This window comes from Emydura macquarii, unplaced genomic scaffold, assembly GCF_026122565.2.
Source record: "Emydura macquarii macquarii isolate MOO-44397 ecotype Brisbane River unplaced genomic scaffold, CSIRO-AGI_Emac_v2 contig_2205, whole genome shotgun sequence".
NCBI classification, from domain to species: domain Eukaryota; kingdom Metazoa; phylum Chordata; order Testudines; family Chelidae; genus Emydura; species Emydura macquarii.
The window spans coordinates 2,536,528-2,555,625 of NW_027132342.1; the positions used below are offsets into that span (position 1 = coordinate 2,536,528).

The 19,098-nt window shown below is 39.4% G+C and overlaps 1 protein-coding gene across 1 annotated transcript in view; it reads left to right on the plus strand.

The window, feature by feature from the left end:
- PIK3C2G (phosphatidylinositol-4-phosphate 3-kinase catalytic subunit type 2 gamma) overlaps nt 1–19,098 on the plus strand; it is a 262,202-nt gene that overhangs the window by 108,678 nt on the left and 134,426 nt on the right. The window contains exons 18-19 of the mRNA XM_067558969.1: nt 6,987–7,080; nt 9,491–9,585. Of these exons, the coding sequence (XP_067415070.1) occupies nt 6,987–7,080; nt 9,491–9,585 (189 nt within the window). The remainder of the gene's footprint in view (nt 1–6,986; nt 7,081–9,490; nt 9,586–19,098) is intronic.

Sequence of the window (19,098 nt, forward strand, 5' to 3'; positions counted from 1 at the left end):
TGTGGCATCTTCCCTATGCTTCATTGATGGGAGATGCCCTCCGGTTGATGCAGCCTTACTCTTTCTTTTTTTTTGGGGGGGGGGGGAGGGGGGGAGAGGGGGGAATTTATTGCATCAGCTGGAGAGCACTTCCAGAATCGATCGAATGGGTTTCCACTGCCCACTCAGTCGATCCTGCTGCATCGATCCATGCAGCCCTGGCACTGTAGATATACCCTGAGACAAGAAGCAAGAGATGCAGTGTGGGGAGACTGAGATTAGATGAGGCGTCTGGGACTGAAAGCCAGTGGAGGTAGGGAACATGGGGAAGAAAGATGACTGGAAGACACCATGGGGGTGAGGACCCAAGAGGGAGGAAACTGAGGAATGGCTGGGCACAATGTCTGGGGACCAGGTGGCAGAATCTGGGAATGGCTGGACAGAGATGGGGAGCCATTGGAAGAAGACTGTGTGATTATAGGGGATGGAGGAGGAGACTAGGACAAGAGCTAGTTGGGGATTTTTCAACAAATTTTGTTGTTTTTGAAAATGATAGTTTGTTGAAACTGCAACTTATTGTGGGAACATATCAGTTTCAACAAAACATCTGTCCACAGAGCAAGAGAGAGAGAGACCCACCCTAGAATGATCAATAGCCTAGTGGTTTAGGCACTCACCTGGGATGCGGGAGACCCAGAGTCAAGTCTCTGCTCTAAATCCAAACCAGGTGAGCGCTCCTACCTGCCACACTGTTGACTATTCTGGGGTGGAGAGGTCTCTTTTTTTTCATCTTACAAGAAATGAAATACCTTCAAAAGTTTTTGCAGATGGGAAAACCATTTCCTACCCAGCTGTAACTAGGACTGGCTAGGTGTGGAGAGTGGAATGGGAATGAAGAGTCAGGGGTCGAACAGGGACAGTTGGAGAGGATGGAACAGAAGGGGTCAAGTTTGGAGGAGGGGAACAGACAGAAGGGGCTATGCACACTAAAGTGCTCTCTCTTCTAGAGTCTGGAATGGAACCTGTTATGGGGTACGTCCACACTGTCCCCCTGTGGGGTGGGTTGGCGTGTGTCGCAGCCCCACAGTTAGAGTTTGCCTGACTGTCCTTGCATTCAGGGCAGTATGGCCCAGTGGTCAGAGTCAATATGGCTACACTGGGGATCAGGGCTGTGTGGCCCAACAGCCAGAGTCAGGGGCCTGCCAACAGGGAGGTGACAGCCAGGGTTGGGGAGCCTGGCCCCTCCCTACTCCACTGTTCCCCCATCCAAGGATCTGGCCAGTAGCAAGATTGCTTACCACTGAGTCAGTGGGCAATCCATCCACAGCATGCTGACTCTTCCCGGAGTCATGGCTCTTTCCCACTTCCCTGGGTTGCTTCTTACTCTGACTCCTGATGTGGTGGCCCACAGGGCTTCAGATCTTATGGGCTCCTCAGCAAGTATAGACGTCCACGACTCTGACTCAGGTCAGGGATCTGGACACACTAGGTATCCTGCCTGGTTCTCCGGGTCTCTGTCAGCCTCAGAGAAGGACTGCAGCACTTCCTGAGCTAGCGCCTCTGGCATACATCCTTCCTCATCAGTGGGCAGCCTAGAACGAGTTGGACTGCAGTTGGAGCATGCTCAACGCAGCTTGCGGGGGTGGGACTTGCACCTCCCAGTGAGTGGTTAACCCTTTCTGGGCTAGTGGAAAGTGGGCCCACGACATCTGAGTCTCACCATTCCTCTGCTGTCAGCAAATATCTGTGAAACCCATCTATTCCTGGTTCACAGAGGAGACAGCCTACTGAATTTGCTCAAGTGGCAGAGTCTGTGTGTTGGATTTAAAAGTTCCAATCCTGTTGATGAACTGTGTGGGTGTCAATATGACACCAAGTGATGGAATTTGTGTTTTCAGTTTGCTTTTTAAAAAACTAAGAAATTACACGTAAAAACCTACATTATTCTGGCTGCAAAGTCAAGCATTCAAAAGGTAGGAAATGTCCAAACTAAAATTGCCTGTGCAACCTAAATTTGACTCCCTTATGTAAGTGTATTGTGATGAAGTCTTTAACTACATGACTACATGCTATTTTTTCACAGGATCCTTGCCTCATTCAGAGCACAGGATGCACTTGCTTTGAGAGTGAATCAGGGTTGTGCCTCAGTTCCCCATCTGCAAAATGGGGATAATACCAACTCAATACCCTCATCTCTTAGGGATGCTGTTAAGATAAATTATGAAGCACTCAGATACTATAGTGATGACAGCCTTTGAATAATAAATCTGTCCTCAAAGTAGGGTTTGAATAGTGTTTTAAATAGGACTTAGAGCTACACATTGAAAAATGAGGATAAAACAAAATATTGAATAGCTGTTCATTAAGTGAGTACCATCCATCCTGTGCACTGAATAAGGCAGGGACCCTGTGGAAACAATAGTATGTGATCACATAATTAAACAGTATACTTTCATGCATTAGCACAAAGCTGCTTTGATACTTTGTTTACAAACCTGCAGAGGAATATTAAAATGATGATAATATTTTAAAACAGCAACTAATTTTCATTATAAAAATAATCTCTAAAATTGTGAGGGGGGAATTGTGCTCTTGTTAAATTCTGTAAATCACCTGACTCAATCTATTTATGTATATGAAAAAGCAAAACAATAAAGCTTAATTTTGTGACTAATCTTAGTTGAATATCCATTTTTGACACTTCTGTCTGCCTTTGTAGGCATTTATAAAACACTCAGCAACATGATGTCCTACACTTCTTCAAGTCCTGAGGCTCTAGGAATCAATGCATTGATTACACTGGTCTGTAAGTGTAGCTGTGTACATTTCTGACAAGTATCAAATCCTTCATTTCATCACTCAGATTTGCAATACTATATGTGGGAGAACACAGCAGAATGTAACTATTTATGCAAAATGTGAGCAGGGTTTACAGCACTGCATGGCATATGGTAAACTTCTCAGTAGGTGGCATATCCCTGCCAGAAAGATGGCATGTGAGATGCCTCTCTCTTTACCAAAAGGAAAATCACATACTATAAAAATACTCCAACCTCTACAGTAAAACATTTCCATCCCATTTACATGACAAATATGTATGAGTTCTCCAACATATGGTTATCTGAAATTGTACATTAAAATTAAGACTAATATATCTGTTACAAATGAAAACTATAGATATGCATCAGTTGGAATCTAGTAATTTATTCCTAGATCTAAAGGTCTCCAGGGAATGTCACAAATGCACATGAAGTCTCAGCTAGGTTTTTTATTTGGATCTGATTTAGCTGAATGATGCAGCTAGAGAAACATTTCCTTGCTAGATACCCATATGAAAAGAATCAAGACCAGCTATTCTTACTTCCAAAGCAAATTGCAATTTGCTTACTCAGTTCAGAATCCTGTTTAAAATGTCAACGTAAAGTCTGAAAGGAGATACAACAATCTACAACTACATAAAAGGATGTTATAAACAGGAAGGTGGCCAATTATTTTCAGTAGTCAGACAGGAAAGAACAAAACATTATGAGTTTAAAGCAGCAGTGTGGCCATGTAGGTTAAATATTAGGGGAAATCTTATAACTATAAGAATAATCCAAGAAACAGTACAAGCTACCAAGGGAAGATTGTTGGAGTTCCCTGTGCTGCAAAATGTTGTTTAAGACCGGATTTGACACCCATGGTTTGTGTATTACTTTTTACCTGTAGCACCCCTATATTCATGCCCAGAACAAACATATGGAAAGGCAGAGTCCTTGCCCTGAAATACTTGCTACCTGAAAAGATAATGAAGAAATAGAACCAAGGAGTATATCAGACAAGTAAAGAGGTCAAGGTGATTGGAGGATCAGGCATAATTTAGGGATGACTGAAATCAGTCCTGACACAACATTTGAGGATTCACTTGATGACAGGGCTTATCTACATAGCGAGTTACTGCACAGTAAGCCAGACTGTGAATCTACAATGTACCAGTTTGCCATGTAGTAACTCACCATGTGGAAAAGCCCTGGCTAGAAGAAGCTGGAATTTCTAGTAATGCAAAGGGTAGGTTTTCGTTTCACATAGGATTTCTGACCCAAAATCATAATGGTTTTTAAGAAGTAGAACTTAAGAATGCAACATAAGCATTGCATAATACTAATTGAGTTTTTCATTGTGGATCTAATGTTTCTAAGGATGTTAGATGTTCATCCTAATCAAACTAATCCGGAAATACAGATAAATAAAAAAAGAAGCAGCGCCAATAAATGCTCTATCTGTGTTCCCAAACAGCACAGAAATTCAAAAGTAGGGATGGTTGTTACTCTTTGGATTTAACAAGTTGTCACTTGGTTAACCAGACTGGTCTGTTACTCGTTCCCTCAGACAGGTTGTTTGACCTCAAATTGACCTTAATATTTACAAGCTGAAACAGTTTAGTAACGGAGAGCAATACAGAATCTTATCCAAAAACAGAGTGGCAAAAGCCATGTTTGCTGAAGCAAGCCGACCTCTAGATTTCTACTGCAGTGTGTATGCCTTTCAGTGCACTGTGAAACTAAACATAACTCCTTAAAATAATTTAGATACATTGATATATTTCGCACTACAGCTCTTAGAAAATTAGTTTTAAGGAATCAAAGCATTAACAGTTGGATTATCTGGAACTGTTCAAATAAGAAGGTTTGTTCTTCTACTGGCTGGGAAAAACAGAATTTTGCCTTAATAACATTTCACATCTTCAAGCATTGGCTCCTCCCAAGAACAAGTAGTAACTGAGTAATAACATTTTCTGCTTGACTTTGTGTCTGTATAGAACCTATTTCACTCTCCAGTAACTTGTTGAACCAGGAAGGAGGGGAAGGAAGGTACTGATTCCCATACTATCTGTACAAGTTTGGCTCACAACCCTTTGGAGCAATTGCATAATTCAATGATAGAATGATAAGGGGATTAGGGTGTGGGTTTTTTAAATGTATGATCTTCATTTAAATGCATTTTGTTCTAAATACCGTGTAAAAATTGAAGTAGCAGCTTCAAATTCACAATAGGTTACCTGGAATTAAAAAAGAATTAACTCTTGTAAAATAGACCAATTTGGGACTAATATGATAATTTATTTATAAAGCACCCCCCTCCTTCCCTCCTCTCAGGGCACTCTCAGCACTTCACAAATAATTATAGACAATATTAAAAATATCATCAAATATGCACTATACAGATAAACAAAATTAAAAAAAAACCAAACACAGTGGCATCATTAAAAAGACATTTGGAATGAATGCTACAGGTGGGCTATGATTGTAGGGCTTATTAACAGGTCCAAAATATTGTCAATCCATTTTTATTTTTTTTTTCTTAATTATTTGAAGACACGCAGCAATTTGATTATCAAAGTGTGAAGAGGTTTTCTTGTTTTTTAAATTTAATTCTACTGAACAGTACCTCACTAGAATTTCAGGTACCCATACACTTCTGCACAAAAATGCCCACACAAGTTCTTCAGTCTCTCTCAAGTGTGGAAACTTTATTACTCTCCCAGTACCATAGCTTCTATTTTGTTCTTGTCTTTCATGTTTGTTTTCATTTATTTTCAAGTGAATTTAATGGCCTGACAGACAACTTGGAAAAATGAAGTCCTCTATTGATTTACAGAACCGATATAGCATGGGCATGGGCAATGCTATCTTCCCCACACTGCCCTCTGCCAATGTGCACCTGGCTTGACCTGAAAGAAACCCCCTTTGGGTGAGATAACAGCTCAGTCTCAAGCTCCAGTCAGCCCTTGGCATCCATGCCAAGTAGATGAGACTTAGGCTGAAATTTTTTCAGAGGAGCCGAAGGGAGTTAGGCTCTGAAACAGCACTGAAATCCAAATGAAGTTGTGCACCAAATACTCTTAAACTCCCAGAAATAGTGTCACTTTGGAATTGCTGGGGTTTTGTTAGTTTCCGTGGTGCATATGCTTGACTGGAAGGAACTGGATTGAGCCTATCAACTCACTTCAATGAGTCCCCTGAACATAACGATGGTACTGACACTAATGACTTGGGATAGAGTTGAGCAAATTCTCTGGAGGTGAAATGCTGCATAGACCATTTCTAATGTGCTGAGTAGAGCTTGTAAAAAATGGCCATTTCTTTTTGCAGGAAATTTCAAAAGATGTTGTTTTTAAAAATTCTCTGAGAGAATTTTTCAGTTTCTGAAAGTGAAAGATGAATTCTTTTACTGAACTTTTTTTTTCAATTTTCAATTTATTAATGAAAAACTGGAAAATTTTCTGCTAACATTTTTGATTTTGGTCAAAAAGTTTTATTTCACCCGAACCTTTTTTGATGCAGACATTCTGGCCAGCTCTACTCCTGAGCCATCAAGTTTGGCCTTAACAGAGTGCTGGTTGAAAATTTTCCAGTGGAACATATTTCCATTGGAAAATGCTGTTTCATCAAAATCTAAACTTTCCAAGGGAATGTGTTGATCTCCATGAAATTTCATTTAGGAAAAAAAATTGAAAAAAAGCATTTTGATTTTTCATTTCAAAATGGCTTTGTTTCCACATTCTATATTGTGTTATTAAGATGTAATAAAAAGTCAAAATAAAAATGAATCGACACAGTTCAAAAGTTTGTCTTTTAATTCTGATTCAGAACAAAAACAAAATTTGAAATGTTGAAATTTCCCATGCAGTGGAAATTCTGAGTTTCAGCCGGTTCTGAAAAAGAGTTGCAGAAACCTCATAATTTGCTTAATATACTAGTATATAACCAAAGGAACTGAATGGTTCATTATAGCTCAACTGAAAAGAGGTGCCTGAAGATCAGTGTAATGCTTTTTCATTGTAAGGTATAGTAACAATCTGTGCAAATAAGTTATCAGCCATATATGTTTTGATTTCTGTTATTGTCAAACAGACTGATCTTCCTCTCCCATTTCTTTATCACTTTGTATTGCTGAGAGTCATGAGAACTGTAATGTATCAACAGCAGCTCAATAATGCTTAATGACTGCTATTTGTTTTGCACTAGTTTTCCAGATCAAGACATTCGCAGAACTGCAGTCCAACAAATCAAAAATCTGTCAAATGATGAATTATTAGAATACCTCCCACAGCTGGTTCAGGTAAGGAAAAAGTGGATAGCCAAGGAAGTTCTCTAGCTAGATCAATAACTTCATTAAATACTTTTAATTCTTCCAGTTTGATTGATACATTAGTGGAAAAATAAGCAAGAAAGGCAGATCAGCTGATGCAATGATTGAGTTAACGACAGGGCTGAACTATAAGTCATGCTTTACTCAAGAGAATGTGGTTTGCTTCTTGGATTGCTGGTTGGATTTTTGTGTGTCCTGCAAAGAGGCCTTTCCTCTGGAAAAAATATTGCATCTGAAAAAAAAAAAAAAGGAATTATGACCAACAGCACACACCATCAAATCAATGGCTGGTAGTGGCATGGCTTCTCTGCAATTAAAGTAGTGTTTGTCATCACAATGAGTTATTTACTTTTAGGTATCTTTGCAAAATACCCAAATACAATTGATGTAAGGATGGGGGAAAGATGCTGCCAGTGTGGATCGAGGAGGGCAATTAGCATGCATAATAGTCTTTCATTATATTCATAGTCTTTCTTCACAAATGATCCCAAATCACTTTATAAGTTGTAGGCCTGAATGTCGCAACTGTTTTCTCAAGGATTAGCAACCATGACTCCGTGGATATTTTCTTGGGGTACAGGAAGAGATGGCTAGCCTCAAAATATTGTCCTTCCTCTATACAATCTTTTGCAAATACCTCTTCTGTAGCTCCTCTGAGGTCAGAGCTCTTCAGATTATGTTGGGGTGTGTGCTTATGGAAGGGCAGTGAGGAGGGAAACCCAGGAAAGAGCCACTTTCAAGGGATGTAATAATTAAGTTACTAGAGGGCTGAACTATAGATTATGTAGCGTCATGATCATAGAATTTAAGGCCAGAAGGGTCCACCAGATCATCTAATTCATCTAGTTCCTCACTCACTTAACAGTTCTTGTACTAATCCTCATCTTCTCTAATTTAACTAATAGTTTCCCTTGTGGTATCACATCAAATGCATTACTGAAGTCCAAGCATTTTAAAGCCACAGTGTTTCTCTTATCTAAAAAATGTTATTTTTTCAAAGAAAGAAATTGGGTTAGTCTGACATGATATACTTTGGTAAACTCATGTTTCATTGCATCCCCTTTTCCGATGAGCTCCAGGAATTTAATTATTCTTTCTGTCACAATTCGTTCTAAAAACTTGCAGACTACTGAGTTTAGACTAACAGGTCTGTAATTGCCCAAACCACTTCCTTAAATATAGGTATGGTGTTAGCTATTCTCCAGTTATACAGTACCACCCCAATAGATAAATGTGTTAAAAATCCTTGCTGCCAAACAAGCAATCTCATGTCCCATTTCTATCAGTATTCTGGGATGGAAATTATCCGATTTGAGCATGTTAAGATCTTTACATTTTTCTTCCACTTCAGATATGGTCATTTCAATTTTTATATGCTCATTGCCATCAGCAATCTTGTTTTCATACCCATTTTCTATGTTATCATCCTTATTGAAATAGAAGGCAAAATTTTCATTTAGTTTTTGGGCCAAACCTAGATTATTCTCCTCCCCTTCCACATTGCACAGTAGCCCAGTCTCATCCCTTCCTTTATCTCTTTTATTCATAGAATAAATAAGATTTTTTTTGGTTATAATTTCCTTGGCAAGATCTAATTCAGCTTGACTTTTAGCAATTTTCACTTTATTCCTAAATTTTAAAATGTAACTTTCTTTGCTGGTCAATCCCTTTTTCCATTCCCATAATAATTTTTGTGTAATACATCTGACCTGGTTTGTACCACTCTTAGCACATTGGTGGAAAAGGTCTGTGGTGCTTTGTAAGTAATTATTAGTCCCACATGATTCTATTTTACAACTTAACAACAGAGAGGCAGCATGGTCCAGTGGATATGGCACTGGATTGGTCTCAGAAGACCTAGATGCTATTCTCAGCAGTGCCACTGACCTGCTGTGTAATGCTGGGCAAGTCTTTCTGCTTCTACTCTTTGTCTGTCTTGTCTATTTAGACATTATGCTCTTTGGGTCAGAGAATGTTTCTTACAGTGTATCACAATGGGGCTCTGATCTCTGTTGTGGCCTCTAGGTGCTACTGTATTGCAAATAATTTTTTAAAAAATAATTTAGTTTTAATTCCAGGGGATTATTTAGGAATTTGAATCTATTTTTAATTTTCACAGGGGCTGGTGTCTCTGAAAACACATATCACAGGATCACAGTGAACTTAGTCTCTGCAACTGCAACTTTCACAAAAAAATGGCGTGTGCTGAAGGCCTGACTTATCTTTGCCCACTGCGTTTCTGGGAATGTTCTGCATGTGCTGGGTTATTGCTTTTAAAATACACGCATCTATAAACAAAAACCCTTATTGGGCTATTTTGTTTTAAAGAGAATGCAACAAAAACAGCATGTAAGTGATTGTTATTTCTGTATCTGTTAAGGCTATGAAGTTTGAGTGGAGTCTTGAAAGCCCTCTCATGAAATTTCTGCTATGCCGCTCTCTACAGAGCATCCAAGTAACTCATCGACTTTACTGGTAAGATTATCTAAAATACCAAATTATTCATCTCATTGATTGCTAAAGTGAACTTTATCCAGGACGGTCACAGCACATTCTCAATATCTTCAAGTTCAAGTCAATTGGGAAAACTAGTTTTACTTTCTTGATACTCATTTCAGCACTGGGAATGGATGAAGCAGTTTGACTAAAAGAACCACCTATCTGGACCTACATCCAGATCTTGAATATGGGCTTTATTTTTAAATCTTTAATTCACTTTCCACAATCCTGAACTTTCTAGTTTCAGCCAGAAATGCCAGTACTGAAATATCGCCATAATATATTTCCAAACACACTGAGAGCAGGACACACTGGCCATCTCATGAAGGAACCTGTTCATGAGAGTTTACTAACCTGACCTCAGAAATTCAAACTTTTGGATGCATATCAAAGCCAAATCTCTTAACACTTACCCAGCACTAGTCTCTGCATTGTTGCGGGCTAGGTCCTAAAAGTTCACACCACATAGAGAAATCTTCATGCTTCATATAATCTCCTACTTTCCTCCTGTATGTTGACTAGATTTTCAAAGTGAAAAACTGGGACACAGGATTTTTGCACCATGGGTAGGATTGCATCTATCAACCTCAGAACCCGCCAACCCACCCAAACCACTAGATTCAGAAAAATCCCTCCCACATAACCAGCGAGAGCCAGCCTTTGCTTAAAATTCTCCTCCATCCCCTCTCTAGTTCACCTGATTCTTCTTTCTCCAGGCTCAGAGACCTGACACCTAGAACACAGTGGCACTTAGAACACAGTTTGAGAACCTCTGCTATAGCTACTTATCAGTATCTGTTTCATAGCTGACAACTGGTGCATTGTTGACTGGCGCTTAGTTTCACCAGCCCCGAATGACCAACTAGCTCTGGTTGGTGGTATTGTAGTAACCCAAAAGCCAGAACATGAATCCTTGTGTTTACATACATTAACTGAGAATGGTGGTGGGGGGAGGAAATCTGTTCTGTATCAAGCATAAACTGGACAGGGGATTTTTGACTAACTTCCTACTAAGCTGATATGTAACATGCAACTTTCTCACTTGTGCAGTAGTGTGAGGGCTTCTATCCTCTGTTGTGGGCAGCCACTGGAAGGTGACGTTATCATACATGTACAGGTCTGACATGCCATCCAGCAGAGGGCAAACATATATGAACTGACAGGCAAGCATAGTGTCTGGGATATTTGTCATTGGGGCATAGTTAGGCCTTTGCCTTGGAGGAGGTTCCCATATATATGGGCCAGTTGATGAGTTATGTGGCTGCGGAGGGAGGAAAGAGGTGCTTTAGGTAGTGGTAAACATTACAGAGACTAGTAGTGTTTTAGAACCAGTTATTAGGTTACGAGCTGGAAGTAACCATAGCTTGATATCCTCTAATGTAGAGTTAGGTCTGCGGAACATGTACTCCCTGAAGTTAAATGCTTTTATTAATCTAAGTATGTATAATAAGAAGCAGAGTGTCCAAGCGTTCTTATTATTGATTATGGAGATATAATACATCATAATTTGACTTCTGCTGTCTTTTGCTGGCTGGCTAGTCTGTGTAAAAGCCATTACAAATTTATCTCGTGATTATTCTACACACTAGATTGTCAGTTCAGTGGTTTCTAAGTAAAAAGATGGGTTTTTCTGTCAGCTCTGCAAATCCTGGGATCTGAAAGTCAAGATGGGCTCTTTCTGCCTGCACAGTAATTCCACTGAATTACACACCTCAAGGCAAAGACTAACAGCTGAAATATAATAACTCTGTTGATGATGTGCATGGCAGAGTAGAATTTAGATCATTCTCTCATGCCTATATGAGCTCAGCAAGTGCTAATCAGAATGAAAGGTAGTGAATGAGCAGATATAGATAAGAATACATGTAAGGAGAATATCAAATAAGGAGATGCATTTTTTCATAGTCATCTTTCTGATCATACATGCAGTTTAACTAAGACTTTTGCCACTGCATCTTGTAACTTACCTACAGTGGAGGGAAGTTCACTTAAATAATAATGATATACAATGAACCCATAAATTCGCCTAATAAATCGATTGCAGCTCTGGGTCTGGATCCTGGGTTTGGATTTCTACATTGACCAGGCTCCCAAGCACAGTGAAGTCCACTGAAGTCAGCACAGCTATAATATTTTATATCAGCTGATGGTCTTCTCCAATATAGTCTTGCTACTGAATTTTCACTTTGTAATGTAGATCTGTGAAGTGCCTTTTCTGTTCCTATCTTCTCCTGAAAACTCTTTATACACAAGTAAATCGTCTTCAGCTCTTACGTAATCTGCAAGAGATAATCTTTCTTAAGTGTAGCTAATCAGTTCATGATGATGGCACATGCAGATTTCCTGTCTGGGAGAAGAGAGTTCTATGTAGTCAGATTTAAAATGGAAAAAAACAAACAAAAACCACAGCAAATTAAAGATTTTTGAATTATGATGGTTCTCCCAGTATTCCAACTAGTAGCAGCCTGTTCATGTCATCAAACAAATTGATTGCTTCTCAAGGACTTTTTACCTATCTCTGTGTGCTAGTAATTAGAGCTATCATCAACCACTGAGAATAAAGGCTTTAAATATTTTGATTATCCTGTCATTCACTGGTTGCATATATGAGGTGCAGTTTACCAAGAGCCTTTTTAAGCTTCACATCTGAAAGATTCATATGAGTCTGTGGAACTTCTCATAAGTACTAAACCATGAGTTGCCATTTATCCAACATTAACAGATGTGTCCAGGAATGACATAAGCTAGTGTAAAAATATCCTCTGAGATAAAACATGGCAAGCAACTCCCTGACCAGCAAGGGAGGATTCTTAATCAATTTTTAAAATTAAAATAAATATAGTATACTTATACAAGTAACCAAAAAAGAGGCTTACATTTTGCTTTATGCTGTTACAATATCAAAATGTAGTTTCTCTAATGACATATTGGAACTGATTAATTTGCAGTAAAGTCTCACCACTTTGCAAGACACAGAAGCACCTTCCTCTATGGATGTATTATTCCATACTTATCTTTTATAGGAGGTTTTACACCTCTCTAAAACATCTGGTACTTGCAACGGTCAGAGACAGAATGCTGTTCTGGAGTGATCATTTGCCTGGCAATTCTCATTTTTCTGTCATGGAGATCTGAAAACAGACAATTACATACAAACAGTTCAGAGTTTACACGAGCTGCTGCCAGGGTGCACTTTGGTGAATTCCCCAGTGGTCCATTGGTTCTGGAGATTGCAGCTCACCGAAGAGGCCCTCCAGAAGCTAGTATTGCCCCAAAAGTGGACAGTGCTTGCTGAGTTGGGCAGATTGCAGGTTCATTTATCTAGTGGAAGAAATAAAAAATTCACCCATTATTAAGGATGCAATTTGGTCACGAAGTTCATAGATTCTCTGACTTTCCATGACCTCTGTAACTTCTGGGACAGGGCTGATTGGTAGAGCAGTTGCCCCAAACAGCTGACCAGAGGCCAGCTCCAGGGCTGCCCCAACAACTAACCAGCAGCCAACCTGCCAGAACAGTGGCCCATGTTGAGTCAGCCCCCCCTGGGGCTGGAGCAGCAACGGTCTGCCCCTGCCACAGGAGTAGCAGAGGGCTAGAGCAGCTGCAAGCCTCAGCAGCAATGTTTTCCACCCCCTCTGCCAGGGTATTTTTAGTAAAAGTCAGGGATAGGTCACGGGCTTCTGTGAATTTTTGTTTATTGCCCGCGACCAATCCCTGATTTTTACTAAAAATACACATGACAGAATCTTAACCTTAGCCATTATGTTAAGAGGTTATCCTGGTTCTCTGATTGTCTTCACGCAACTGGCAGAGTTGGGAGTGAAATGTTACTGAGCATTTTAAGATTTTTCAGCTATCCCATTTAGCAGCTTAGTAACTCCAACCACAACGTACGTGCCCCAGCTTGTGACCTGCCATGTGCTCTCTTTGACCCTGTCTACACTTACCTGCGAGATTCGGCGGCAGTCGACGGGAGTTACACAAAGTACACAAATAACTTGCATAACTCCCATCGACTGCTGAGCTTCTCTTCTGTGCTCCGTCTTCACTGCGCTGCGCCGACGAGAGCAGCATTCCCGTTGATGCAGAGTTACGCTACTATCTGGTCTTAGTACATCGATTTCTGGATCGACTGAGCGGGTCTTCACTGACTGCTCAGTCAATCCAGAGAAATCGATCTGACAGCGGTGAATTTGCCGCCGTCAGTGTAGCCGTAGCCTTTCTCTGTCAGCTTGGTGGTCTGCTGAGTCCTGCTGCCAATGATTTGTTAGCCGACAATGATGTCGTGCAGAGAGGAGGGATCTTCTTATGGCTAAAGACTTGGAGTCTTGGCCACAGACATCATTGCCAGCTCTGCCACAGAGTTCATGTTTGACCTTGGTTGGACAAATTGTTTCATTTTTCTGTTTCCCAGTTTGACCATCTGTAGAACAGATATAATAACCCTTATTATCATTCTCGTCTACTTCAGTTGTAAACTGTCCAGGCAGGGACTCTTTCTCAATATATGTATCTACAGTGTCCAGCACAGTGGGATTTGATCTTGATTAGGGCCTCCAGATGTAATACTAACCACAATAATTAATAATACTGGCCACTGTTGTAGCATTAATTACACTTCAGGCTGCCCAGACCTGCATTAAGCTCAGCAATACTTAGTTGTAGATGGGGAGCATGTAGTATACAGCATGTGCTCTTTGCCTTTATTCCTTCCCTGCCTTGAAATGTCTTTCCAGACCCATGGAGACTCCACCTAAAGGTATTACTCTCTACGTTTCTGCAGGTTTGACAGGAGTATGCCTTGTAGCTGTTGATCATTTCCAAAATGGGTGCCTAATTTTGGGCTCCTAAGTATATATTTAGCTGCCTAAACAAATGGCCTGATTTTCAAAGGAGCTGAGCATCTAGCAGCTCATGCTGACTTTAGTGGGAGTAGCTAGGGTGCTCACTTTTGAAGATTAGGCTTCTAACTTGGACTTCTAAATGTGGATCTAGGAGCCTTTCGGTGCCCATATTTGAAAACCTTACTCTTTGTTTCCCCCAACCGCATCCTCTTCTTCATAAACCACATTAATTCCCCCTGCTTTTCCTTCTTTCTGGACACATTGGTGCAGATTTCATCCTGCTTCATGTGACAAAATGTCCTACTTCCATTTTACACTAGTAAAATACTAGTATATTATATTTTACATTACTATAAAATATTTCTGTTCCAGAATGAAAAACTATGGGTAGTTTGCCAGATAAGTTTTGAACATTTTAGACTGTTTTTTGCTTTGTATTAATAACAACCTTTCTCTCCTTTGCAAATGAATTCCAATCCCACTAAAAGGACTTAAAAACAAGTTATTCTTCCATTTATCTCTACATTTTAAAGTAAATAGATAACATCTTATTGTCTAAAATGTTTAATTCTGGCTCTTTGAGCTGATTTCCAAATTAACAATCAAGTAATGTCTTAGAAGCAAGTACTGGTAAAAACAAACTTTATGAGCAAGATGATATCTATGTTTTAACATATTAATGACATTAATCTTCTACTATTAAATATTCCAATATAGTTCACAAGATACTCTTTCAGAATATTTTTTATAAAGGGAGATTTTAAGAAAACCCAGAAATCCAGTGATGCTGTTTCATGATCTGAGTGGAGAATTCAGCTGAAAAAACCTTCCATGTTTCACAACTCTCTTCCAAATCCAAAAACTTGCTCCCAACAAGCCTGCAGAAACTGGGTCACTGGTAATACTACTAACTTCTTTTAATGGCAAACTAAACAAAATGTTGCTCAGTCATATGGCTATTTGAATAAGGTTTGAGCTCCTAAAAATAAAATTGACATCATTTCCCTGCACGCCTAAGGTAAGAAGTTGAAGTTGCCCAATAATAATGTGCCAGCTCATCATCTGTTAATATTAATGCTGGATAGTAAATCACTGGACTTTTTTTTCCTCCCATAAAACTGAGTTATAAGTTTCTCTGACCATTTAAAATAAAGTTCTGGAATAATAATTGCTAAAGGGTGACAAATGTGCAAATACTTTGCTACTATGTTCATCTTAAGATTTTTGAGCCAAGTCCTCAGCTGGTGTAAATCACTAGCTCAGTTTTCACTGGCTGAGGCTCCTTAATGCCACCAGGTAAGCAGGTAATTTGTTCTACTGACACAACTTTTTCAAACAATCAGTGGGTTATTTTCCTCACATTTTTCAGGAATCAGGTCATGAATGTTATCAGTTACCACATCCCTAAATATTTAAACTTCTCACTTTTCTATTTTAAAGAAATTCTCTTCATGGAGCATAAAAGTTGCCCTTGTGCAGAGGCCTGCCAGACACCACTTAAATCTCACTATTTTGAGGTCTTAAGGGCTTGTCTACATGGGGACATTCAGGAAAATTAATCTGAATTCATTAGAGATGTGAATTTAAAGTGGATTAATTAAACTGCATTAAAACCCTGTGTGAACAGTTTCATTCAGAATTAAAGTGACCTTAATTGTGGTGAGTTTGGTTCCTTTGGACAGAGGGATGGCCAGACCACATGTGAATGAGTGGCATTGTGATCTGGCACACAAGGTCTCAGTGCCACTCAGATTTAACCGAGCCACCCCTTGGTCATGAGCAGAGGTGGTGAGAGACAGCTGGACAAATGTGAGTAAGTGGTGTTGTGACCCAGCGCATGGGGTTGCAACATCACTGGAATTTCACCTGTCTGCCCCTCTCTCATGACAGACAAGCAGCTGAGCCAAATTTCCAGCTCCAAGGCTGGGTCCCTTGGAAAAAAACCCTCATTACCCCTCAATTCTGTATGATTAAATGCTTTTTCTGCATGAAATGAAACTGTCATACAGTGCATGCCTTATTAATATAACCTTTAGCTACAGAGAAAAAGAAAAAAATCCATGTATATTGATTCCCTTGCATTGATCTCCAGAGATTGATTTCCATGCATTAAATTTGGAAGTAATACTTCTAGTCTCTTCACCAGTACTTTAAGCTATAATTTAAAGTCATTACTGAATAAAGAAGTAGATTGATAACATTTACGATCCTATGGATTTTACTCTTGCTCAAGAAGAATTGAAATTCTGGTTTCTCTGTAGGACATATGCTATTTACCCTTCTCCAGTGCTTCTACATGAAACTTCAGCATAAAAAGAATTCATTTAGTATTAAACAACTTTACAAATTCTATTTGGAAGTCATCTGGGTCCAGACTTTTCCTCACTTCAGTTCAGAAACTGTATTCTAACTTTTGCTTTCGCAATGTGGCTGATTCAAAAAAAAAAAAAAAAAAAAAAAAATCTTGGAGAATTCTTCATTTAAACTCAGCAGATGGGACTCTGATTTCAAAGTCAGCCTTAGCCATTTCTGCCAAATATGAGACTTTACGAGGTTCTGAGTTCTCCCTTCCATTGTCATTAAATTCCAAGTGGTCATGACATACACCAGATTGACAGCTCTGAAGCGTTGCAGTTGCCACAAAAATCAAACTCTTGTTGATTAAAAAGATATTGTAACAAACGTATGAAGTGAGGGCCACATGGAATCCTTGCCCCACCCAACATCTTTCAAACTTTCTTTGTGGTTTGAGTCTAATATGAGTCTCTGGAAGACAAGAGGAATAGAATGATCTGTGCTGTCTCCTGGAACTGTGTTGGGAAGAGTAGATGCTCGGTTAGCTGCAGTCAGGTGCAAGAAGCAGAGTGGTCTGTAGCTTCTTGCTCTAAAGGAGAAAAGCTGAGTGAGCTCTGATAGGCCCTGATGCCTCCAGAAAATTATTCTCTTTATATTCCTGCTACTCTTACACGTGCCATTTTCAAACATGACTTTTATCCAGCTTTCACTCAGCACTTTGCTTTTGGAGACTTTATCCAGCCGCTGGTGTCTAACTGCAGTGTAGACATATCCTAAGATCGGTGACTATTGCTTGGAGATAAGTTATACGAACAAATTTCACTGTAGTGAAATATTATGAATGTTCATAAACTTTGCTACAGTGAAAGATTCTTGTATTCTTTGAACAAAGAAAGAAGAATCCTCCTGAAGCCTGAATGTACATTTGTGGCTTGTTATCTATCCTGAATTTTATTTCATGTAATCAAGTAACTTGCTGAAACTTTATAGAATTTTCTGGCTTGTAACATTTTTCAACTAGACTGTGACTCAGGGTCATGAAAAGAGAAGAGTGTCACAATTCTCTTGCATGTACACCCTGTAGCTAGGGGCACATGACTATATGAGCAAAAGAGGCACTTGGAATGCCATCCTGACCCAATGAAGCCCATGGGAATAATGCCATTGACTTCAGTGGGGCTAGAATTTTGCCCTCTGCCCCCAGTTATAGTAAGGGCATTTCTGTTGTGCAAGTAAAGAGCAGTGTATCCAATACTTTACCACATTGTAACAGAGCCTAGTGGAACAGAATCAGCAGGGAGTTTTTTAAGACTCTTGGCTAAATTCTCTACCAGCAGGGAAGTTGGCCCTCAATCGTTTACTTTTCAAAATCATTGACTTGCAGTTTAATTCACTTCTTTAAATTTGGGATGAAATAGATGATTGTTTCATATTTTGTGAAGGGACATATATTTTTCACTGTCACTGAATATTTATCTATAATAATCTTATTTTACTTGCAGTATTCTCAGGAAGGAATAAATCAAGCAGAGTCTTGGTACTCCAATGTCCCAAAACCATTTAAACACTAAGCACACACCCCTAGCCTCCCACCTTCCCAAACTCACTCACTCCCTTTCTCCATCCCACAAACTCTCTAATACAATCAAAGGCTGCCAAAATGTGCTATTTTTAGTCAACTTTTAAGTATCCTGTCTGTAAGAGGAAGAGGCAGTCTGAACCACAGAACTGGAATCAGTGTGTGTTAAAAATTCAAAACACATCACCTGTATTTTGCATTAATTAAATTTATCTTAATGACCCCACTCCAGCAATGCACTTAAGCATGTACCTAACTTTAAGCACGAGAGTAGTCCTTTAAAATCATTCATGTACTTAATAGCTTTGTTGGATCAGGACCAATATAAGAGGTGTACCAAAAGGGCAGTATTGGACTCTAGATCCAAGTTAGATTTAGGCTGAAATTCAGGTTCAAGGTCTAATCAGAATTATGGCTCGAGTTCAGGTTTGGATTTGGTTGTGCCAAAATCTAATGAGCTGGTCTTGTAGGACATCAGATTGATATGAACTGGGAATCCTTGAAGTAACCCTCTTCCCATTTCGGATGTGACCCAGAACCAAAATTGTAGGGGTGGGTTCTGATCAAAGGATTTGAATATGAAACTTTCTACCACTATCACCTCTTAAATCCAAGTAATTAGGATTTGATTATGGTTGATTGATAGTTATATTAGCAATAATACCATTAGCCCACTTTTGTTGTGAGGCAGTAATCAGAATACCTCATTGTGATAAGCTTCTCATCATTATCCACTCAGAAATTGGATTATTGCCTTGGAAAATAGAGGAA